The 19,796-nt window shown below is 45.4% G+C and overlaps 1 protein-coding gene across 1 annotated transcript in view; it reads right to left on the reverse strand.

Annotated features, from left to right (window-relative positions):
* The window catches only part of LRFN2 (leucine rich repeat and fibronectin type III domain containing 2), a 758,344-nt gene that overhangs the window by 220,930 nt on the left and 517,618 nt on the right, over positions 1-19,796 (reverse strand). The window contains exon 3 of the mRNA XM_073671733.1: positions 4,227-5,620. Within this exon, the coding sequence (XP_073527834.1) occupies positions 4,227-5,599 (1,373 nt within the window). The 5' untranslated portion in view covers positions 5,600-5,620. The remainder of the gene's footprint in view (positions 1-4,226; positions 5,621-19,796) is intronic.

Here is a 19,796-nt window from a genome sequence, read left to right on the forward strand (position 1 = left end):
TGCCACTCATTTGTCTTCTGCTCCCCGCCTGGTTCTACGTTGGCTCCCTCTGGCTCCGTTTTTTTCTGTTCTTCAAGAAGAAGGAGCCAGAAGAAGCCATCAAAGCACCATAGGACACATAGTGTTTTATGAAGCATTGTGATACTATGTGGAAAAAATGAAGTTTGAATTGTTTTATGGTAATTTTTTAATCTTGTGTCATTTTGCACAATCCCCAAAAATTGGTAAATGGCGCATTTGTGAAACTTGAATTTATGTAGAAGTAACGTCTTTACCTATGGTGATGGGCTGGAATCTCTGTAAGGTGGGCTTCACAAATTAATTACTAAATGAATTTCACTTTATAAAATTTGGGGTTTTCTTTGTGCACCCCTCTTTATAAAGTTATTGAAATTCTTTCTGTTTCCTGTGCTACAATTTGATTGATGTTGAAATGAGTGTTTGCGCCCGTCTCTGCGGCCTGTGTATCAACTACGGCACTTTATGCTAATTCTGAAATTCTAAAAATAAAAAAAAGAACAGAAAATAATACTAGTAATTATCATTTTGTCATTTTACAATAGAATAATAAATCACTCTATAATTTTACTGCAAAAAGTTTTAGACAAGTGAAGATTAAAAAAAAAAAAAAAAAAAAAAAAATACATATGGTAAAGTTCACGCCGGGAAAAGTTGGCTGTTTAGAAGTAAGGACTTTGATGTATTTATGCATCTTCCTTTCGGAGAACTTACGCAACAAGATAAATGAGATCATTAACAACCCAGCGTCGGAAGAACCTGCACTGACTTGGACTCTGTTAAGAATTCGCCATCTTTTTACCCTCTCGTATCTGGAATTGTAAAGACTGGAGGTGGAAGAGCTCAGAGTAATTGGGCAGCATTGGGGCTTAGTGGCTACCACTACTGCCTAGAAGTATCGGGATATTGAGACTTGTCAAGGTCCACATCTGTGTAGCATTGTACGTTGTCCTTGTGCACTCTAGTTTTCTCCAAAAAACTTTAATTCCTTAAAAACCTCATGCATATGTGTTACATTCATGTCTGTGCTCACTCCGTCTCCTTCTACTTCTTTCACTAAGAAGCACCACAAGTTCGTTGTGATGTTGTCCCTATAGAAAGCTTGGGGAGGTTAATTCCTGAACATGGTCATCTCATTAAGTCCCACTATTTAAACCCCTATTTCCATCCTTCTACTTGCCAGTTATAGGATATGCCTGACCCTGGTTCTGCCCCTACACTTCTTCTGCCCTAATCCTATGTTTAATTCAATTGATGACCTCGAATTCTCTTTGACTTTTGCCTTTCCCTAACAATTCCGATCTCTTTGGTTTTTAAATGGCTTATATGACCCTCTCTGCCAACCTGCTTCCCCAGCCAGCAGCCACTCAATGGACCCAACCCAAGGTGCCCTGTGAAAGTTTGGATCCCTGTACAACAGTTAAAGAATGAAGACCAGGGTTCCTCTGGGAGCTACTAGATGGAATGGCTTGTGCAAAAAAATGTCCACGAAAAACTTATTAAGAGCTTCCAGGCTAGCAAGAACTTTACGGTACGGCTGTAAAGCGGATCAGTAATGCATAGTCCATGGACTTCAACAGACCCATATTGTGCTTTCTCTGGAGGCTTATTTCTCACAATTCATATGAGATCCAGGAAAGAAAAACTATGACATGCTCCAATTCAAGTTGTATTACATAGGAATTGTAGGAGAAAATACAGTACTTTTCTGTTGCATCGTATGGTAGGAATGGGCCTGCGTTACGTTGGTACTCAAATTTGTAACATTTTTGCTTTCTGAGTTCAAATTTGATCTCCGTGTTGCTGTTTTATTGTATATAGATGAATGAACTATACATTCCTACCACTGAGTGTCACTGTAGAGTGTTGCACTATCCACATCTAAATGAAGGTTCTTTGTAATCTGTGCTGCTCATGTTTGTGACAGCACACCACGTGGCCAGGCATGGTATTACAAATAAAATCATCAATAACTTCAATTGTGGAAATTCAAAGTGGTTGAAGACAATGTAACATATATTAATTATATACCCTATGGTTACTTTTTCTGGCTTGGGGTAAATGAGGTGTCTTTATATTGTGCAAGTACAGTTAGGATTTATTTTCTTATTCTATTTTCTATGAAAGTCTTTGCAGCCAAGGATACAGATTTGACATATGCTAATGCTCAATATATTTGATTGAAACAGTTAATTTTAATTGACTTCCCCAGACATTAAGAGAAAAAGAAATTGTACTCGGCTCTCACTTTGAAAGAAAGGAAGGTTATATAATATTTACAGTCAGGGAATCTGTTGGTGATGAGTAAATTAGGATTTAAATTATGTATTAAATGGAATTTAAATTGGTGTGAAACGCGTCTGCCAATCTGATTATAATGGAGATTGGACTCGGGGATGATACAGCAGAGCGGATACCGGAAAGATGTTATATACACTGAGGGTGGGAATGAAAACCCTAACTAGGTGTGAAAACATTGTAATTCTTATTGTATTAAGTGGGAGAATCTGTATTATGTGTCTTAGATGTCACCATCAACTTGCTGACATTTTCTGCATTTTTTTTTCTACAAAGTAAGCAAAAATGGGAGGAAGAATTTAAGATGAAATTCCAAGAATAAACTTCTTGAATAATTTGTCATATCTTAGTCATTCTAACTGTTTCAACCTCCGCTGCCATGCTCATAAAGAGCAGCAGTAGTTGCCAAAGTTCCTCCCCTCAGTAGAATACAAGCACAAATGCCGCCCAAACAGTGGTGTCAATTAAAACTTGTAGATCCCAAGAGTTTTAAAGAATACATTTTTTTTCAAACACGAGACAAATGTTAAGATAGGAATCTTTTCTAGCCAAGTCATCTTTGCCACCTAAATAGTGGAGTAGTAAACATTTTTTGAAGTTTAGAAAAGTTTTTAAAACTTTTAAAAATCTCTCAACTAACATCTAGATAAACAAACCACCCCTTCTAGCAAAGTCATCTTTGTCACCCAGTTAGTGGAGTAGTAAACATTTTTTGACTTTTTAAAAAGTTTTTTTAAACTTTTGAAAACTATTTCAAATCTGTCTACAAACATCTGGAGAAACAAACCACAATTACTTTGATCAACAAAAAAATATAGAAAAGGTCGGGATAAGGGACAAAATCAAAGAAATTTATTGCAAAGGAGAAAGAAACTTTGCTCACAAAATAATTAAGTAAAAAGATAAAAAATAATAAAAACGGCACCTTAAAGTGTTGTATCTCTTTAAAGTGAAATCACATCTTTTCTCATTTTTGAACACCTCTAAAAAACACAGTAAATGGAATACAAGCCACGTACACATTAATCCAGGACTTTCGAGGGTCTCGCTCAGTAAATCTCCTCCTCTATCTTTTACTACTGACTTGCTTTCTATTCAGGCATAGAACATTCCTAATTTGTTCATCTACAATTTTATAATAATAAAAACAATTTTTGCAATATTTATAATTTTGTTTCATTTCAATGTATCTAAGAATGAAATCTTTTTATCTTGTCATTATTGGGGATAATTTGGTAATTAATAATTAACTCACTAATTAGTTTTTCAAATTAAAGGAGTTCTTCGAAGCTTAATAGAGGTCTGAAATCCAAACACAAAGCTCTTGTGTAAATGTAGGGGATGTCATGTTCTTGGGAACCTTATGACCCCTTTATTGTGCTGATTATGAGGGGTCCTAGAGGTCAGATCTGCAGACATCTTGGAGAACCCCTATAACATTGTTTTTTCTTCTTTTTGGCTCATTGTAAAGTAAGAACCCAAAAGGTTTCTCTGTGACTAGTTATGACCTCGGCCCACATTTCCCACCGTTTGTAGATGATTTTCTTAGAAAAAAGGGCTAATAATTATTATAAAATAATAAATAAATTAAATAATCCACTAGTAAAACCATTCCTATACGGTACAGTCGGATAAACGCCATAGATGTTACACCACATTTTTTGCACGTATTTTATACATATTTTTCAACCTCATAATAAAAGTAGAATATGGAAAAAAATGATAAAAAAAAAAAAGTGCAAACATATTTTTGGAGAAAATATCAGTTCTTCTTACCTTGGAGTCTTCTTATGGAAATGCAAGATTTTTTTTTTTTACAATAGAAATGGCAAATGTAAATTTTCTGTATTTTTATTTTCTGGTGAACGTTTTTACCTTTTTTTGTACGAATATTAAAAGTTGTACTTTACCTGTAGATCAGAACTTCATCATCTGAGCAATTGTATTGAAGTTGGTACATTTTAACTTTGGGAGCAGACTTGCTCACTGACCACTTAACTAGCGCAGAAGTAGTTGTCACCTCTGACACTACAACAGCCCTCTCCGGTTGGGTCTTGACCTCCCCTCGGGTAGTTTTGCTAGAGCTGGTGATGTCGGAAAGCCTTGATTTTGGTGGAGCGGCGCGGCCCGTGCCGTTGCTGAGATGTGGCAACTGAACGATCGATAATTCGACTGCTGCCGTTAACTCTCCGGCTGCATTAGCCGCAATACAAGTGAAGGTCCCATAATCCTTGGATGTGGTTATTAAAATATCTAAGGTGCCATTATCATAGACCGTTGTCCTGGAGGAATTTCCAATCAGGCGTCCATCTGGGGCGACCCAGTGGATTACCGGTGCAGGATCCCCAACTGCTTTACATTTTAGGGAAGCAGTTTGACCTTCCAAAACGAGCAGCTTCTGGGTATGTTGGGTAATTAATGGCGGTTCACAAATAAATTCCTCTTCTCGAACATACCAGAAGTACCTTCCTTTCAAAGCGGCAGGCGATGCACAAGTCTCCATATCATCTTCCCTATCGAGCCTCCTCAACCACAGCAGTTCACAATTACAATGAAGTGGATTACCACCGAAACTTAAGGACAAAGGGGGCAGAAAAGGTGTCGCAGAGATCATGGACGTCTGAGACCTCGCAAAGATTGGATCTGGAGGTAGTTTTTGTAGCCTGTTAGAAGTTAAGTCAAGCCTGGCCAACTTATTGAGGTCCTGAAACGTTCCCTCCGTGATGTAATATATAAGATTGTGGTCCAAACTGAGCTGATGCAAGTTGATCATCCTCCGTATGGCATCCCAAGGAATCGTTTTAAGATTATTGTAAGAAAGATCCAGGTCTTCCAGAGTTTGCAGAAGATCTTCGAAAGCATCGTCTGCGATACTATTGAGCTGGTTATTATTCATGATCAAGTGTTGGAGATTGATGAGTCCTCGAAATATGTCATCTCCTAAGTTGGTCAACCTGTTGGTATCCAAATGCAGAGATCGAAGACTCTCGAGATCCACAAAGGAATACGGCTGAATGTAACTGATGGTATTTCTAGATAACGTGAGATCAACAAGACCTGTCATGTTGGCAAAGTCTTGCCGGTTAATGCTTATGATAAAATTACCCCCGAGACGAAGTTCAACTGTCCTTCGATCGATGTCTACAGGTACAAAGAGTAAGCCTTTGGAAGGACACAACGTTCCTAGAGATTCTGACAGGTTTTGACAGACACAGTATTTTGGACATGAGTTGACCACTACTGCCATTCCAAACACCAGAAGACTGCAGAGGATTTTTTCCATTGTAAATCCAGAAAAAGATACCTGCAATGAGAGAAAACAAGAAGGCTTTAATATTGAGACATTTTCCCAGCACTAATCATTTTATACATTTCATGGAGCAATTATAATCAAAATGCATAATCTGAATTCATCTTTCGCGTGAACTCGTAATTTACGCCAAAGGTCAAAAAAATCCTAATAGCTGAATTGTGACCAGTTCTAAACTTTTCAACTAGACTCTGTGCTTCAATTACTTAAGGGGGTTGTTCACTACTCGGACAACCCCTTCTCAATCCGTATGTTTCCCCCTTTTAAAATAACACTTATACTCACTTCCGGTGTCGTCGATGCCATTCCAGCGTGGTCGGTACTGTCTCTGTGGCCAATTCACTCTCTCCGCCTTCGGACATATTACCTACATCTGGAGGAAGAGAGAGCAGCGATTTGTCCGAAGGTGAGGAGAGTGAAGCGGCCGGTGATTGGTTGCAGAGTTCGCTTGACTTTACACTGTTACACGATCCCCGGGAGAGACAACACCGACACTGCTGGAACAGCACTGAAACCGGAGGAGAGTATAAGTGTTGTTATTTTAAAAGGGGGAAACATAGGGAGTGAGAAAGGGTTGTCCGAGAAGTGGACAACCCCTTTAACATCTTTTAAGGTCTCTGCTTGCTGTCAGTGAATGAAAAAAATCCTCTAATTTCCTGAAAACAAACAGAGACCTTGAAAAACTTGAGGAATTGACAAAATGGCCCCAATTAATCAGAAACGGCAGTATGGAGATTAGACTTGATGAAGCGTGCGCTAGAGTAATATGCAAAAAATACCCTAAAGGGAATCTGTCACCAGTTTTTTGCCATCTAATCTAAGAGCAGCATGATGTAGGGGCTGAGACTCTGATTCCAGCGTTGTGTCACTTACTGGGCTGCTTGCTGTAGTTTTCATGAAATCCTTGTTTTATTAGCAGGAGATTATCACTAGAGAACTAATAATCCTGTCGCTAGGTAGTCCAACTCAGCCCCCACCACTGATTAGCAAATTTCTGTCTATGCACAGTGCACGCAGTAAGCTGTCAATCAGTGGTGTGGGTGAATTTATACAGGGCTCAGCATTCAGAGAACTGCTAGATCTGCTGCAGAAAAAAATGGATTTTATCAAAACTGCTGCACCCAGTAAAGTAAGTGACACATTTCTGGAATCAGTGTCTCTGCCCCTACAACATGCATAAAACCTGGTGACAGATTAGCTTTTAGATGTACTCCTCTTCATGAATTTGGAGCATCTTTCAGCTTGCCATGCACCACTGCAAAACATGTTATTCCATAAAGCTCTGGATACATTTCTGTCGTAATTTGCTACAATTTTGTGGCAGAAATTATTCATTTTTCATCTGTTTCATTGTTCACCAGGTGCAGCGCCATTCCTTTTATGGTGGCAATATCTGGTACTGCAGCTCAGCCCCGCTGAACTCCTGAAATAAACCCTTTCAACTTTAATCACATAAAACCCGGAGAAGAAATACAATTCTTGTAAGTCTTTGACGTAACTTCATGAATTTTGGAACTTTATGCATCTGAAAAGGTCAAAGTGATTTCTCCCAACTTGAGTTCGTTGAAGGTTCCTGCTTTATCGCAGACTCCTTTATATACAAGTCAGTAAAGTATAAACCGGCACAATGTAACGCTCATCAGCGGTCTTTTTTAATGTGTGTCCTGAAGTTCTATTGAGAAGCAAGAAAAGAAAAGAGAAGGAACTTCAACAACTTTTGATAAGGATGAAAGTGACACCAAAAAAAAACCCAACAAATAATGCTGTGTGCACACCGTTAAAAAAAAATAGATAAAAAATAATATATATATTAAGATATGCACAGTAAACTTAGAAAGCTGTAATAAAAATTACTATCGCGTAAAAAAAAACTTTATAAGGCTATGTGAGCACGTTCAGGATTTGAAGCAGAAATTTCCAGAGCGTTTCTGCATCTCCTAACCAGGAAAAAACGTTGCGGAAAAAACGCGAGGTTTTGCCGCAATTTTGCCACGTTTTTAAAGCGTTTTTGTACATCAATGAATGCTTTTAGGAGCTAAATAAAGTTATTTGCTGGGACATTGCTTAAACCCTTGGATTACCGTCAGAACTGGGGTGAGTGTATTGGTTAATTTAAATGATTAAAGAATGTGTCTGTTGTATTTCAAATAATTAATGTAATTTATGCAGCTGCTGTAAGCTGCTATCTTTAGCCTGGGAAGGTGCCATTTGCAAACATGGTCCCTGGCTATAATTAACAGCTGACAGCTGATTTGTTAGCCACTAGGTCCCCACGAACATCACTCAGCCGCGCTTTGGACGCAGCGCATTTTTGCTGCATCCAAAATGCTGTGTGCTAATTCCGCACTTTTGTTGTCTTTACATGTGAATCCACCGTATATAATGACACTTCATTCGGTCTAGTGTGTCCGCAACAGAAATTGACATTCTGTGCGTGAGTTTGGGTACGTGGCCACAGTCAGGAGCCGCTGCAGGTTTGAAGCTGTATGTTTATACTGCGTCAAACCTGCAGCCTCCAGATGTTACAGCATAGTGGATGGGATCTCTAGAAATCTTATGACCACTATGTGTGCATCAGAGGCTGCGGATCACCCACGGACACTGACATGTGGCGCGTCTTTCAGGACCGCAGCATGTCAAATTCTCTTGCGTCACGACGCAGTCCACAATTATCGCCAATGATTGTCCCTCGGCGATCCGGGTCACTTCTACAGCAGTGACATCAGCAATCACTGATGTCACTGCTGTAGAGGACAGCAATGTACACTGACAGGAGTGTAAAATCATTCCTGTCAGTGTACACTGCTGCTGCAGGGGGTCACTGGAGTTCATCAGCTGAAGATCAGTTGATCATCCCCGGTGAGCTCACCACCGTGGGAACATTCTTGAGAATGTTCCCACGGTGAGGTCACGTGAGCGATCAGCTGATCGCTCACGTGACCGCAGGTCCTGGTAGCTCAGTACAGTGCAGAGAGCGAGCGCGCTCCCAGCAGTGTACCTCTGGCCGCCGGGAGGAGAGGATTGCTGGGGACCAGGAGGACACCGGTGGGCACCGGACAGGTAAGTGTAAGGGTTTTTTTTTTTTATGTTTACTTCTTTTTTCTTTTTTTTACAGTGGCACGCCGGTTAGGGTGTGGAGACTACTGCTCCTCCCAGCAGCGCCGCTCTCGTTGTTATCGTTGGTCGGATGAGAGGAGCAGTAGTCCACCTCTCCCGACCCGGGTACCACCCGCACTGCGTTTCCGCTGCAAATTCGCACTTATTTGCTTTAATTGAAACTCAGCAAATCCGCAGGTATAGTTTCTATATCTGCGGTTTTGCTGCAGTTCAATTCAAGTCAATGGGCGCGAATTCGCGAGAGGAAACACCCTCTCAATGGTCATGCTGCGTTTTTTTCCGCAATGCTAATTTTAAGCGGAAAATTTCCGTATCATGTGCACAGCACATCGGGATTACATTGCTATAGCTGGTAGATCGTTTTTTGATGCATTTTCGCAGCATTTCCGAGTGGGAAAACTGCTGCGAAAATGCATCAAAAAATGCTACGCGTGCACAAAGCAACAGGAACTTTCTCAACTGGAAGCAGTTGCAGATTTTGGTGCAATGTTTGGTAAAGCGGAGAAATATTGTTGCAAAAAGTTCTCAAAAAAAGTAAAACCTAGAACTTTATGCTTTTTGGAAAAAATACCAAAGTCAAAGATGCCAACTGAAAAACATTGGAGCAGACGTGCCGCTAATCTGTGCGCCACATTAATATTCGCCTCCGGTAAAGCGTTGTATTGTAAATGAATTCTTCCTTACACAAAAGGTAATAGATCGCCCCTACTTGTCTAAGTAGTTAAGGATCAGCACTTACTTATTGCTTAAGTCTTTGTTTCCCAGCACATCACTGGCTGCAGAATGAGTTAACTGAGAATATGTCAGTGAGCTGCTGCTAATGAGAGAGTATATAAATCTCTACTTCCTTTCCCATAGCTACAAAGTGCAATTCACTTTTACCTGATTTGAGATCATAAATCAGCACAGAGGAGTTCAGAACAGATGCATAGAAGTGTTATTAATGCCCCATCACAGCAAGCTCACTGACTGACAATTAGTTCACTCAATCTTCAGTCAGTAATGTGCAGGGAAACAAAAAATCTGTAAAAGAATAACGGTGCAAGTTTTTTTTATTTAAATCCAATAATAAAAAATATTTTTACTTCCAAAATACAGTCAGTAAGTCCCCGCATGTGTCCACAGCCTTTATGGTCACTTTTTCTTTTCCCAACACTTTGCAAATTTTTGACTATAAACATCTGACCAATTCTCTACTAATTGAGTTCGGCAAAAAAGCTTTCCAGGACCCTGATGGGGTGTCCGTGGTGGCCGGACCCGAGCTCTCTGCACCTCCGCCTCCGCCCCGGCCTCCGCCCCGGCCTCCTCAGCGCCTCTTCTTTCTACTCAAGTCTAGTTATTTGTAAACAAAAAATGGCCAAAAAAACATCAGCGATCTCCACTAATGACACAACGGGAGAAGACGCTCGAGTCCTTCCTCTTACATTATCTGTACATTATGCTTCTGTACAGTCACCATGAAAGATCGAGAGAGAAAAACACAAAGAAACATCCACAGATAAATTGTTCTGAGATTTATTTATTATCAAAATATCATATGGGGAAGCGAAACATCGCGATGAATCAGTAACAACGTGTATCACATCTATAGCTATTAATCATCGCTCTAATATCCATCTATCATCTATTATCTATCTATTATCTATCATCTATCTATTATCTATTATCTATCTATTATCTATCTATTATCTATCTATTATCTATCTATCATCTATCTATTATCTATCTATCTATCTATCTATCTATTATCTATCTATTATCTATCTATCTATCATCTATCTATTATCTATCTATTATCTATCTATTATCTATCTATCTATTATCTATCTATCTATTATCTATCTATTATCTATCTATCTATTATCTATCTATTATCTATCATCTTTCTGTTATCTATCATCCATCTATTATCTATCTATTATCTATCTATTATCTATCTATCATCCATCTATTATCTATCTATTATCTATCTATCTATTATCTATTGTCTATCTATCTATCTATCATCTATCTATTATCTATCTATCTATCATCTATCTATCATCTATTATCTATCTATTATCTATCTATCTATCTATTATCTATCTATTATCTATCTATTATCTATTATCTATCTATCATCTATCTATTATCTATCTATCATCTATTATCTATCTATTATCTATCTATCTATTATCTATCTATCATCTATCTATTATCTATCTATCTATCTATCTATTTATTATCTATCCATTAATTATTTATCTATCATCTATCTATTATCTATCTATTATCTATCTATCTATCTATCTATCTCTCTATCTATCATCTATCTATCTATCTATTATCTATCTATCTATCTATCTATCTATCTATCTATCTATCTATCTATCTATCTATCTATCTATCTATCTATCTATCCCTCTGTCTTCTTCTCTTATCTCTTATATTAGCACAGGTAGCCAGGAAGGATACAATGGCCTTGATAACGGTTGCAGAATATAAATACGGAGATTTTCCAGCCTTTTCTCTCTCTTTTTCCTCTTCCACATACATAAAGGAGCGTTTACTAAGAGTTTGCGCTTCTGTCGTCTTGTGAAGTCGGAGCACAATACATCTGTAATGTGTAAGAATTCCTCCGACAGTAAATGTTATATTCCTACATTACCTACAGCTGTGGGCGAATACCTGGGGATCGTGTCGCCTCAGATCCTTCTATTGAAGAAGAAAACTCAGTGACAGCTACAAAAAAGCAAAGCAAAAAAAAAAGCATTTAAAAAAATAGAGAGTTTTTTTTTCTTTCCCCGGTGATGTGAATTCTCGGCGTGACGCGCGTCGGTGCTTTGAGGTTTCGTGCTGTGAGCAGAGCTGCGGAGGCTTCCACCTCATTGTACAAGGGTTAACCTGACCACATCTTTACCGGCGGAGATTTCATGGCAATTATCTTCCAATTTAAGTCTCGTTACAGTTCATGAAACGCGTGATGGTAATAATTGGGCAAGAATTTTCTCCTTTTTTCTCTTTGGCTTCTGTAATAAGTGGAGGCGACAATATGTAAAAATTAAGTGTTCCCTGTTTGGAATTAAAGATTTGTCCAAGTCCAACCTAAAATTCATTACATAAAACTTGTGACCCGAAGTCTCTGAGCCCAGGGCATCTGACCATAGAGGCAGACCATGTGTCTTCTCTAGGTCTCCTGAAAAGAGCAGACCCAACTATGGAGCCTTGGTTGGTTCCATTCTCCTTACTATTAAGTTCTGAGGATCCGGTGGCTACACATATCTCCTCCTTTATCTTTCTGCAAATTTTGTCATCAAGGACTAGTTGCACCCCAGGTCTGGTCGCCACAGTGGCAGCAATGTCATGTCTGAGAGCAGGTGGGAGGTTCCCTGGTTGGGGACAATAAGCATGCAGCACCTCCTGTCTCAATCCAGGGAGGGGAGAAACCTGCCCTTTATAAATTGGATCTGGGGCGGGGTTAGGGAGTCGAGACCAGCCAGAGAACAGTCAGAGTCCAGCCAGAGACAGGTTCCAGACAAGTTGCATAGGGACAGGTCAGCAGCAGGCTGAGGAGTCCCTGTAGGCAAAGGAGGAACACGAGGCCAGGAGGGGAGATAGGAGAGCTCACCCTGGCTAGAGACTTGTAAAGCCGGACACTGGAGTCCGAGGCTGTGAGGGTTATAAGCCCAGCAGCAGAAAACCACCACGCAGGGGACTTCAAGTCCTTTGGTCCAAGGAAGCCCGGAGGCTCAGCCACACGAGAGGGACTACTACTGCCCTGGAGGGGTGAGAAGCACGGAAGGCCCGAGTCGCCAGTCATACGGGTGAGAACAACACGGTACACTCAGAGACGTGGGCTACCACTACACTACAGCAGGATAGCCAAGAAAGAGTGGAGTCAGCACGGTAGGCCTACAAACTCCCCCTGACCAGCGGGATTTCCCAGTTGCTCTCAGACTGACCAGGCCTCCATTGTTAACCGGTATTCCGGAAGGGTCCTTTAACACCACCAGCAGTAAAGACCCTGACTTGCATGACAGACTCCGTGTGGTTACTGCTGCTCCTGCACACCATCTCCACCAACATCCCCATTTACTGCCCTGACGATATACTACGCTCAGCTGCACCTGTGGGTCTGCCCTGCAGCGGCGGTTCACTCTGACCGCAATCCACGGGTGGCGTAGTCGGACATTCAGCTTATAGACTGCCATTTGGTTTGACCACCCTGAGCCACGGACCGGGTCACCGCCACGTGGAGACTACAACCCCCAGCATCCCACAAAAGGCCCGGTTTTGGGTTCCCCACACGGCCCAGGGGGCGCGTCAACTTTGGTGTAGTCGGCAGGATTTCGTGCCCGCCACCAACGGGTACTGCGTGCCTGAGGAAAGACTGTAAAACTTACCTTGGTGGAGTTTCCCGCCATCCGCAGCCATTTTCCCTCTATCGGGCGCCATCTTCGCGACGCCGCGCTGGAAGAAGAGGGGCGTGGACGACGAAAGCGCGCGAGAACTGGATGTGTGTCACCCTGGCCTGGATGCCACAAAATGTAATAAAGCTGTGTCTGAGAGCAAGGGGGAGGTTCTCTAGTCAGGGGAACATTAGCATGCAATGCCTCCTGTCTCAGGCCAGTAGGGGGAGCTGGCTGCCCCTATAAAAGCTGGTACTGGGGGCAGGGTTAGAGAGAACTTGAAGGCCTGTCTCAGGACTGAGACTTGTCCCAGAGCAGAGCAGGGACAGACAGTTGTATTGCACCTAAGAGGAAGTGTGGCAGGAGGAGAGCCACAAGCCAGAGACAAGAGGCGAAGCAAGCCTGTCTTGGCAGATAAAAGACTTACTTTACCAGACTTTGGTGTCTGAGGCTGGGAGGATTCCACATCCCCCAGCAGAGAACCAGTCCGCAAGGGACTGTATATTCCTTGGCCTAAGAAGCCTGGAGGCCCTGCCACAACCGAAGGGACCAGTAAAGCCGTACAAGGCTGGGAGCAGAAAGGAACCCATGTCGCAGGCCATACAGGCGAGAATACACGGAAAGCTCGGAAACGTGGGCTGTTACAATATAACGAGGAGATAGCCAGAAGGAGCGCAGAAAGCACGGTAGGCCTACACCCTCACCCTGACCAGGGCCAATTTCCCCGTTGCTCTCAGACATCCAGGTCCCCTCCTAGCCGGGACTGTTTATGGGTCAGTTTACCTGTTTTAGTAAAGACCCTGGACTGCAACTTGTTGTCTGTGTGCTCCTTGCTCCTCCAGCACTATCAGCACCGGGACTCTCACTACCATCACTCCCACCATCCACTACACTGCCCTGGGGCCGCACTCTTCCCGTGGGGAGTCACACCATCCCAGCTGCATATATCATCAGCCCCAGCGGTCTGCCCTGCAGCGGCGGTTCTTAATGACCGCAAATCCACGGGTGGCGTAGTCGGACAAAACCAACAGCACAAAACGGACTACCACTGGCCTGACCACCCTGAGCCACGGAACCGGGTTGCCACTACTACTCCCATCGTTCCCCCTATTGCCCGGATCCGAGTGCCCCACGGCCCAGGGGGCGAGTCAGCTTTGGCGTAGTCGGCAGGATTTCGTGCCCGCAACCACCGGGTACTGCGTGCCTGAAAAAGACTTTTGTAACTTACCTGTGGCGAAGTTTCCCGCCGTCCGGAGTCGTTTCCCGCCATCCGGAGCAGATTCCCGCCATCAGACGCCATCTTGGACCGTTTCCCGCCGTCTTCTGCCGTCTTCCCGCCATCCGCAGCTGCTTCCTGCCATCGGACGCCATCTTCAGGATGCCGCGCGGGAATAAGAGGGGCGTGGACGTCAAAACCGCGCGAGATCCGAAGCTCCGCCCCACGCACCGACGCTGCGCAAGGTCCTGGAAGGGAGAGAGAGCGACGCTGAGGTCATCAGGACGCGACGCCAGGTCCTCGTCCATAGCAGCAGCAGCGGAGCCGCGGCCTACAGAAGAGGATCGTCGGAAGGTAGGCCACGCTTAACTAGGGGGGAGGAAGATGTCAGACACAGAGGCGCCCACTACCACCAACGCAGCTGCAGCAGCGTTGATGCCCTTTTCCCTGCCCTACATCCCTGGAGCGGCCTGGCTGCCCAAATACTCAGGGGAGCCCCATGCCCTAACTGACTTTAAGGAAAGGCTGTACAGTTTGTTCCATGTTTACCCCCTGACAGAGGAACAGAAGGTCAGCATACTAACAGGGCAGTTAACTGGCGCAGCCCAAAGGGAGGTAAAATCATGGCCCACTGAGGAGAAAAGGACTTTGAAGGGTATTCTGGCCCGGCTGCGGGGTACCTTTGACACACGTACCTCCGCTGAGATTAAAATGAGGTTCTATGGATGTAAGCAGCGGGCACAGGACAGCATCAGAGACTATGCCCTAAATCTGCAGGAAGCCTTGAGGGCTATTCAACAAACTGACCCTGGCAGTGTGCAGGAAACGGATAAGCTGCTAACAGAACAATTCATAGAGGGTCTGCTGTCCAGCGCCCACAGGGCCCAACTGCGCCTCATGTTCTTTCAGAACCCCGACCTGACCTTTGCCCAATTTAAGGACAGGGCCATAAGGGTGCTCCGTGAATCTGCAACCAGTGGCGCTATAAACCCCCGGCGCCCTGCTCTCACCTACCACCAGGAGGCGGCGCCCTCCTCTATGGACCCCATGGGGGCTGATGCACAGGCCCTGAACCAAGCCCCGTCGAAAGACCTGCACCACCAAGTCCAGGAGCTGACCAGGAGCGTCGCGGCGTTGACCAGGACCGTCCAGGCGTTGCAAGTGGACCCGGCAAGACCCATCGAGCTGGCTTCAAGTCCAGAGGATGTCCCGTGGCATCGACAGAGGAGGATCCCGTCGTTCCGAGGGAGGCCAACAGACCGCTACGCAGAGGAAGGACAGCCCATTTGCCGTCGATGCAACCAGCCCGGACACATTTCCAGGTACTGTAATTTAAACGGGTCCAACCTGGGGCAGAGGGCCAACCCCCAGGCATAAGATCACCAGGCCCTTATAATTGGCGTGATAAGTACGTTGGGGGGCGCCCGGTTTTACCCGTGGTGCTGGACGGTATCCCCATGAGCGCCTTGCTGGATACTGGGTCACAAGTAACCACTATCCCTTATGTACTTTTTAAGCAGTATTGGACTGATGCTGATATCACACGGTATCCAGACAGTAACTTGAGCATCATCGCCAGTAATGGCTTACCCGTGCCGCAGATGGGGTTCAAGGAGATGACCATTAAAATTGGTAAAGTTGAACTGCCGGCACAGGGAGTAATTATTGTGGACATTGACCGTCGTGAAAGTCACCCTAAAATAACTGTGGGTACTAACGTGATTGAAAATTGTCTTTCAGAGGTAAATGTAATTCTACAACAGGTGGCGGTGAATGCTAGTTCCAGCCAACAGAGAGTCCTCAACAAGGAGATAAAAGCCCTGATGAGACGGCAGCAGGTAGAACTGTCTGGTGGTGAGATCAGTAGCGTAAGACTGAGTGACCCATTCCCCATCTCCATGCCTCCCAAAAGTGAAATGATGATCTGGTGTCGGACTGCAATCGGGTTGAGAGGTAGAGACTACCAAGTCATGGTAGAACCCGTGTACTCAGACAGCAGGCCCACCATTTTGACAGTCCGGGGGGTGGTTGATGTCCGTCATGGGAGGGTGCCCGTCCGCATTCTCAACATTGGGGAGAGAGAAGTACACTTACCCAGGTACGCTACACTCGCCAAACTGTTTGTTGTCGAACACAAAGCTATCAGGGCCGTGGAACCCTTGCCTCCATCTCCTCAGGCGGAGGGTAATGGCTCCCAGAAACAAAAGGAGGACTGGTGCCAGAAACTCCATGTGGGTGCTGACTCCACTCCCCTGCACCAAAAACAAGGAGTCTACCGGGTGGTACAGGAGTACGAGAGAGTCTTTAGTAAGCACCCGCTAGACTTCGGCAGAGTAAAGGGGATAGAACACCACATCCCCACAGGGAGCCACCCACCGATAAAAGAAAGACACTGACCTATACCCCCTGCACATTATCAGAACGCAAAGAGCATGCTAAGAGAAATGAAAGAAGCTGGGGTCATTAGAGACAGCTGTAGCCCCTGGGCAGCCCCCTTGGTTCTGGTGAAAAAGAAAGACGGCACCATGAGAATGTGCGTGGACTATAGACAAATCAACCGTATCACCCACAAAGACGCATATCCGCTGCCTAGAATAGAGGAGTCTTTAGCCGCACTAAAATCAGCTAACTTCTTTTCTACTTTGGACCTTACTAGTGGGTACTGGCAGGTTCCTGTGGCAGAGGCTGACAAGGAGAAGACCGCCTTCACCACCCCGATGGGACTGAGTGAATTCAACTGTATGCCTTTCGGGCTCTGCAACGCACCCGGGACCTTCCAGCGGCTGATGGAATGCTGTCTAGGGCACCGAAACTTCGAGACGGTCCTCCTTTACCTGGACGACGTGATCGTCTATTCGAAGACCTAGGAGGACCATCTCAAACACCTGGCTGAGGTGTTCGAAGCCCTGGCAGGCTATGGCCTGAAGGTGAAACCATCGAAGTGTCACCTGCTGAAACCAAAGGTCCAGTACCTGGGGCACGTGGTAAGCGCGGAAGGAGTGGCCCCCGACCCTGACAAGGTCACGGCAATCAAGAGCTGGCCAAGCCCCTCGAACATCAAAGAGGTGAGACAGTTTCTCGGGTTGGTAGGCTACTACCGAAGGTTCATCCCCGGGTTCACCAAGATGGCAGCTCCTATGCAGGACCTCCTGATCGGACAGTCTAAGTCCAGAAGTCAAAAGCCACCCTTCAAGTGGGATAGACCGGAAGAGGAGTCCTTCCGCCAGCTAAAGATGGCCCTCACGGGGGATGAGATCCTGGCCTACCCTGATTATGGCCAGCCTTTTATCCTTCACACAGACGCCAGTAATGTGGGACTGGGAGCCGTACTGTCCCAAAACCAACAGGGCAGAGAAAGGGTGATCGCGTACGCCAGCCGGAAGCTGAGACCCACCGAGAGGAACCTGGAGAATTACAGCTCCTTCAAGCTAGAATTCTTGGCAGTGGTGTGGGCCGTGACAGAACGCTTCAAGCATTACCTGGCCTCCGCAAAGTTCACCGTGTACACGGACAACAACCCGTTGACACACCTGGACAATGCAAGACTGGGTGCCCTGGAACAGCGGTGGATGGCCCGTCTCTCCAACTATGACTTCGTGATCAAGTACCGGGCAGGCAAAACCAATGCCAACGCGGACGCCCTATCAAGAATGCCTCACTTACCTGAAGGTGACGAAGACCCTGAAGAGCTGGAGGAGGTAGAACTCCCCGCGTTTCACCGGTATGGAGCCGCTCAATACTCCCACCGCGTGAAGGAGGAGGATCTAACAACCGTGATTATAAATCTCCTACCTCACCACAGCTGGGCCGAGACCCAAGATAGTGACCCTGCCATCCGCCTGGTGAAAGATCTGCTGACCCAGGAAGATGCCCGCATAGATCCGGATGCTCCAGAGGAAGCCAAGCAGCTATGGAAAGAGAAGAGCAAGCTGTTCCTCTACGAAGGCAAGTTGTGCAGAAGGATTGTCAACCACCGGACACACGAGCTGACCTGGCAAGTCGTGGTTCCAAGGCGGGATGCAGCTATGGTCCTGGGGGCTTACCATGACAGAGCGGGGCACTTCGGTTGGAAGAAACTGGAGTTCCTGCTAAGAGGAAGGTTCTTTTGGGTCGGCATGAGAGGAGCTGTAGAAAAGTGGTGCAGAGACTGTGGCCCTTGTCACCTGAGGAGGAAGGACCGCACCAGCCAGAAGACACCCTTGAGGCCCATCGTCACCACGCAGCCTCTTGAGCTGGTAGCTCTGGACCATGTCAAATTGGCTCCAAGCCGGTCAGGATACATCTATGCCCTGACAATCGTGGACCACTATTCCCATTTTCTAGTGGTGGTCCCGGTAAAAGACTTGACAGCCCAAACAGCGGCTAGAGCCTTCCAGCAATACTTCTGTCGTCCACACGGGTATCCGGAACAGGTCCAGACAGACCAGGGTCCAGCGTTCGAGGCTGAAATCTTCCAGGAGTTCTGCAACCTCTATGGCTGTAAGAAGATTCGGACAACGCCTTACCACCCCCAAACCAACGGGATGTGTGAGAAAATGAACAATATAGTCATTGATCTCCTGAAGACGTTGCCCCTGGAAGAACGCAGCCTGTGGCCAGAAAAACTGCCGGACCTGATAGACCTATACAACAATATCCCGGTGAATGCTACAAACTGCACCCCGGCTTACCTGATGCGAGCCAGACCAGGTAAGCTGCCCGTAGACCTGGAGATGGGAGTCCTAATACCTGAGGACACCTCCCCAGATGCGGACTGGGATACGGAAAGGCAACTGCAGTACAAGAAGGTACAGGAGAGTGTGGAGAAGAGCCTGGCCCAGGCGAGAGAGAGGCAAGAAAAACTCTTCAACCAACACGCCCCTGCTGGTCCCCTAGAACCTGGTGAGCAGGTCCTGAAGCGGAAGAGAAGACTGCATAAGTTGGACGACCAGTGGGAAAGGGAACCCTACACCGTACTGCAGTCTGACCACGACAACCCAAAGGTGTGCGTAATCACCAAGGACGGAGGAGAAACCACTAGTGTCGTCTCCAGAGACCACCTCAAAAGGTCCCCCGAGCAACTCCGTAGTGCAGAAGAGGATCAGAGTGACCTTGAACCCGCAGAGGACAAGGAAGAAATGATCAGCACCGTTCTCGGAGAGTTCCCTCAGTCCTGGGCTCGCATAAATGATGCCATAGTGGTACCTGTCCTGCATTTCCTGCAACCGGCACCTCAACAACCAACACCAGAGCCGGAAGGTGAAGAGGAGCAAGCGGTTCCAGAGGCAGAAGAGCCTGTACCAGCAGCCCAGGAGAGTCAATCCTCTGCTGACAGTGAGCCTGCCATGCCTGCGGTAAGCCAAAGAACCCGCAGACAGCTGCCTGCCCTACCTGTACACCCAGCTGGTAGCTGCACCCCTAACGCTAGTGGGGAAAGCCAGGTTGGTCCACCACCAGACAGTGGGTTAAG

The sequence above is a fragment of the Phyllobates terribilis genome, unplaced genomic scaffold, assembly GCF_046119375.1.
Source record: "Phyllobates terribilis strain yellow unplaced genomic scaffold, ASM4611937v1 Scaffold_3__8_contigs__length_932513732, whole genome shotgun sequence".
Classification (NCBI taxonomy): Eukaryota; Metazoa; Chordata; class Amphibia; order Anura; family Dendrobatidae; genus Phyllobates; species Phyllobates terribilis.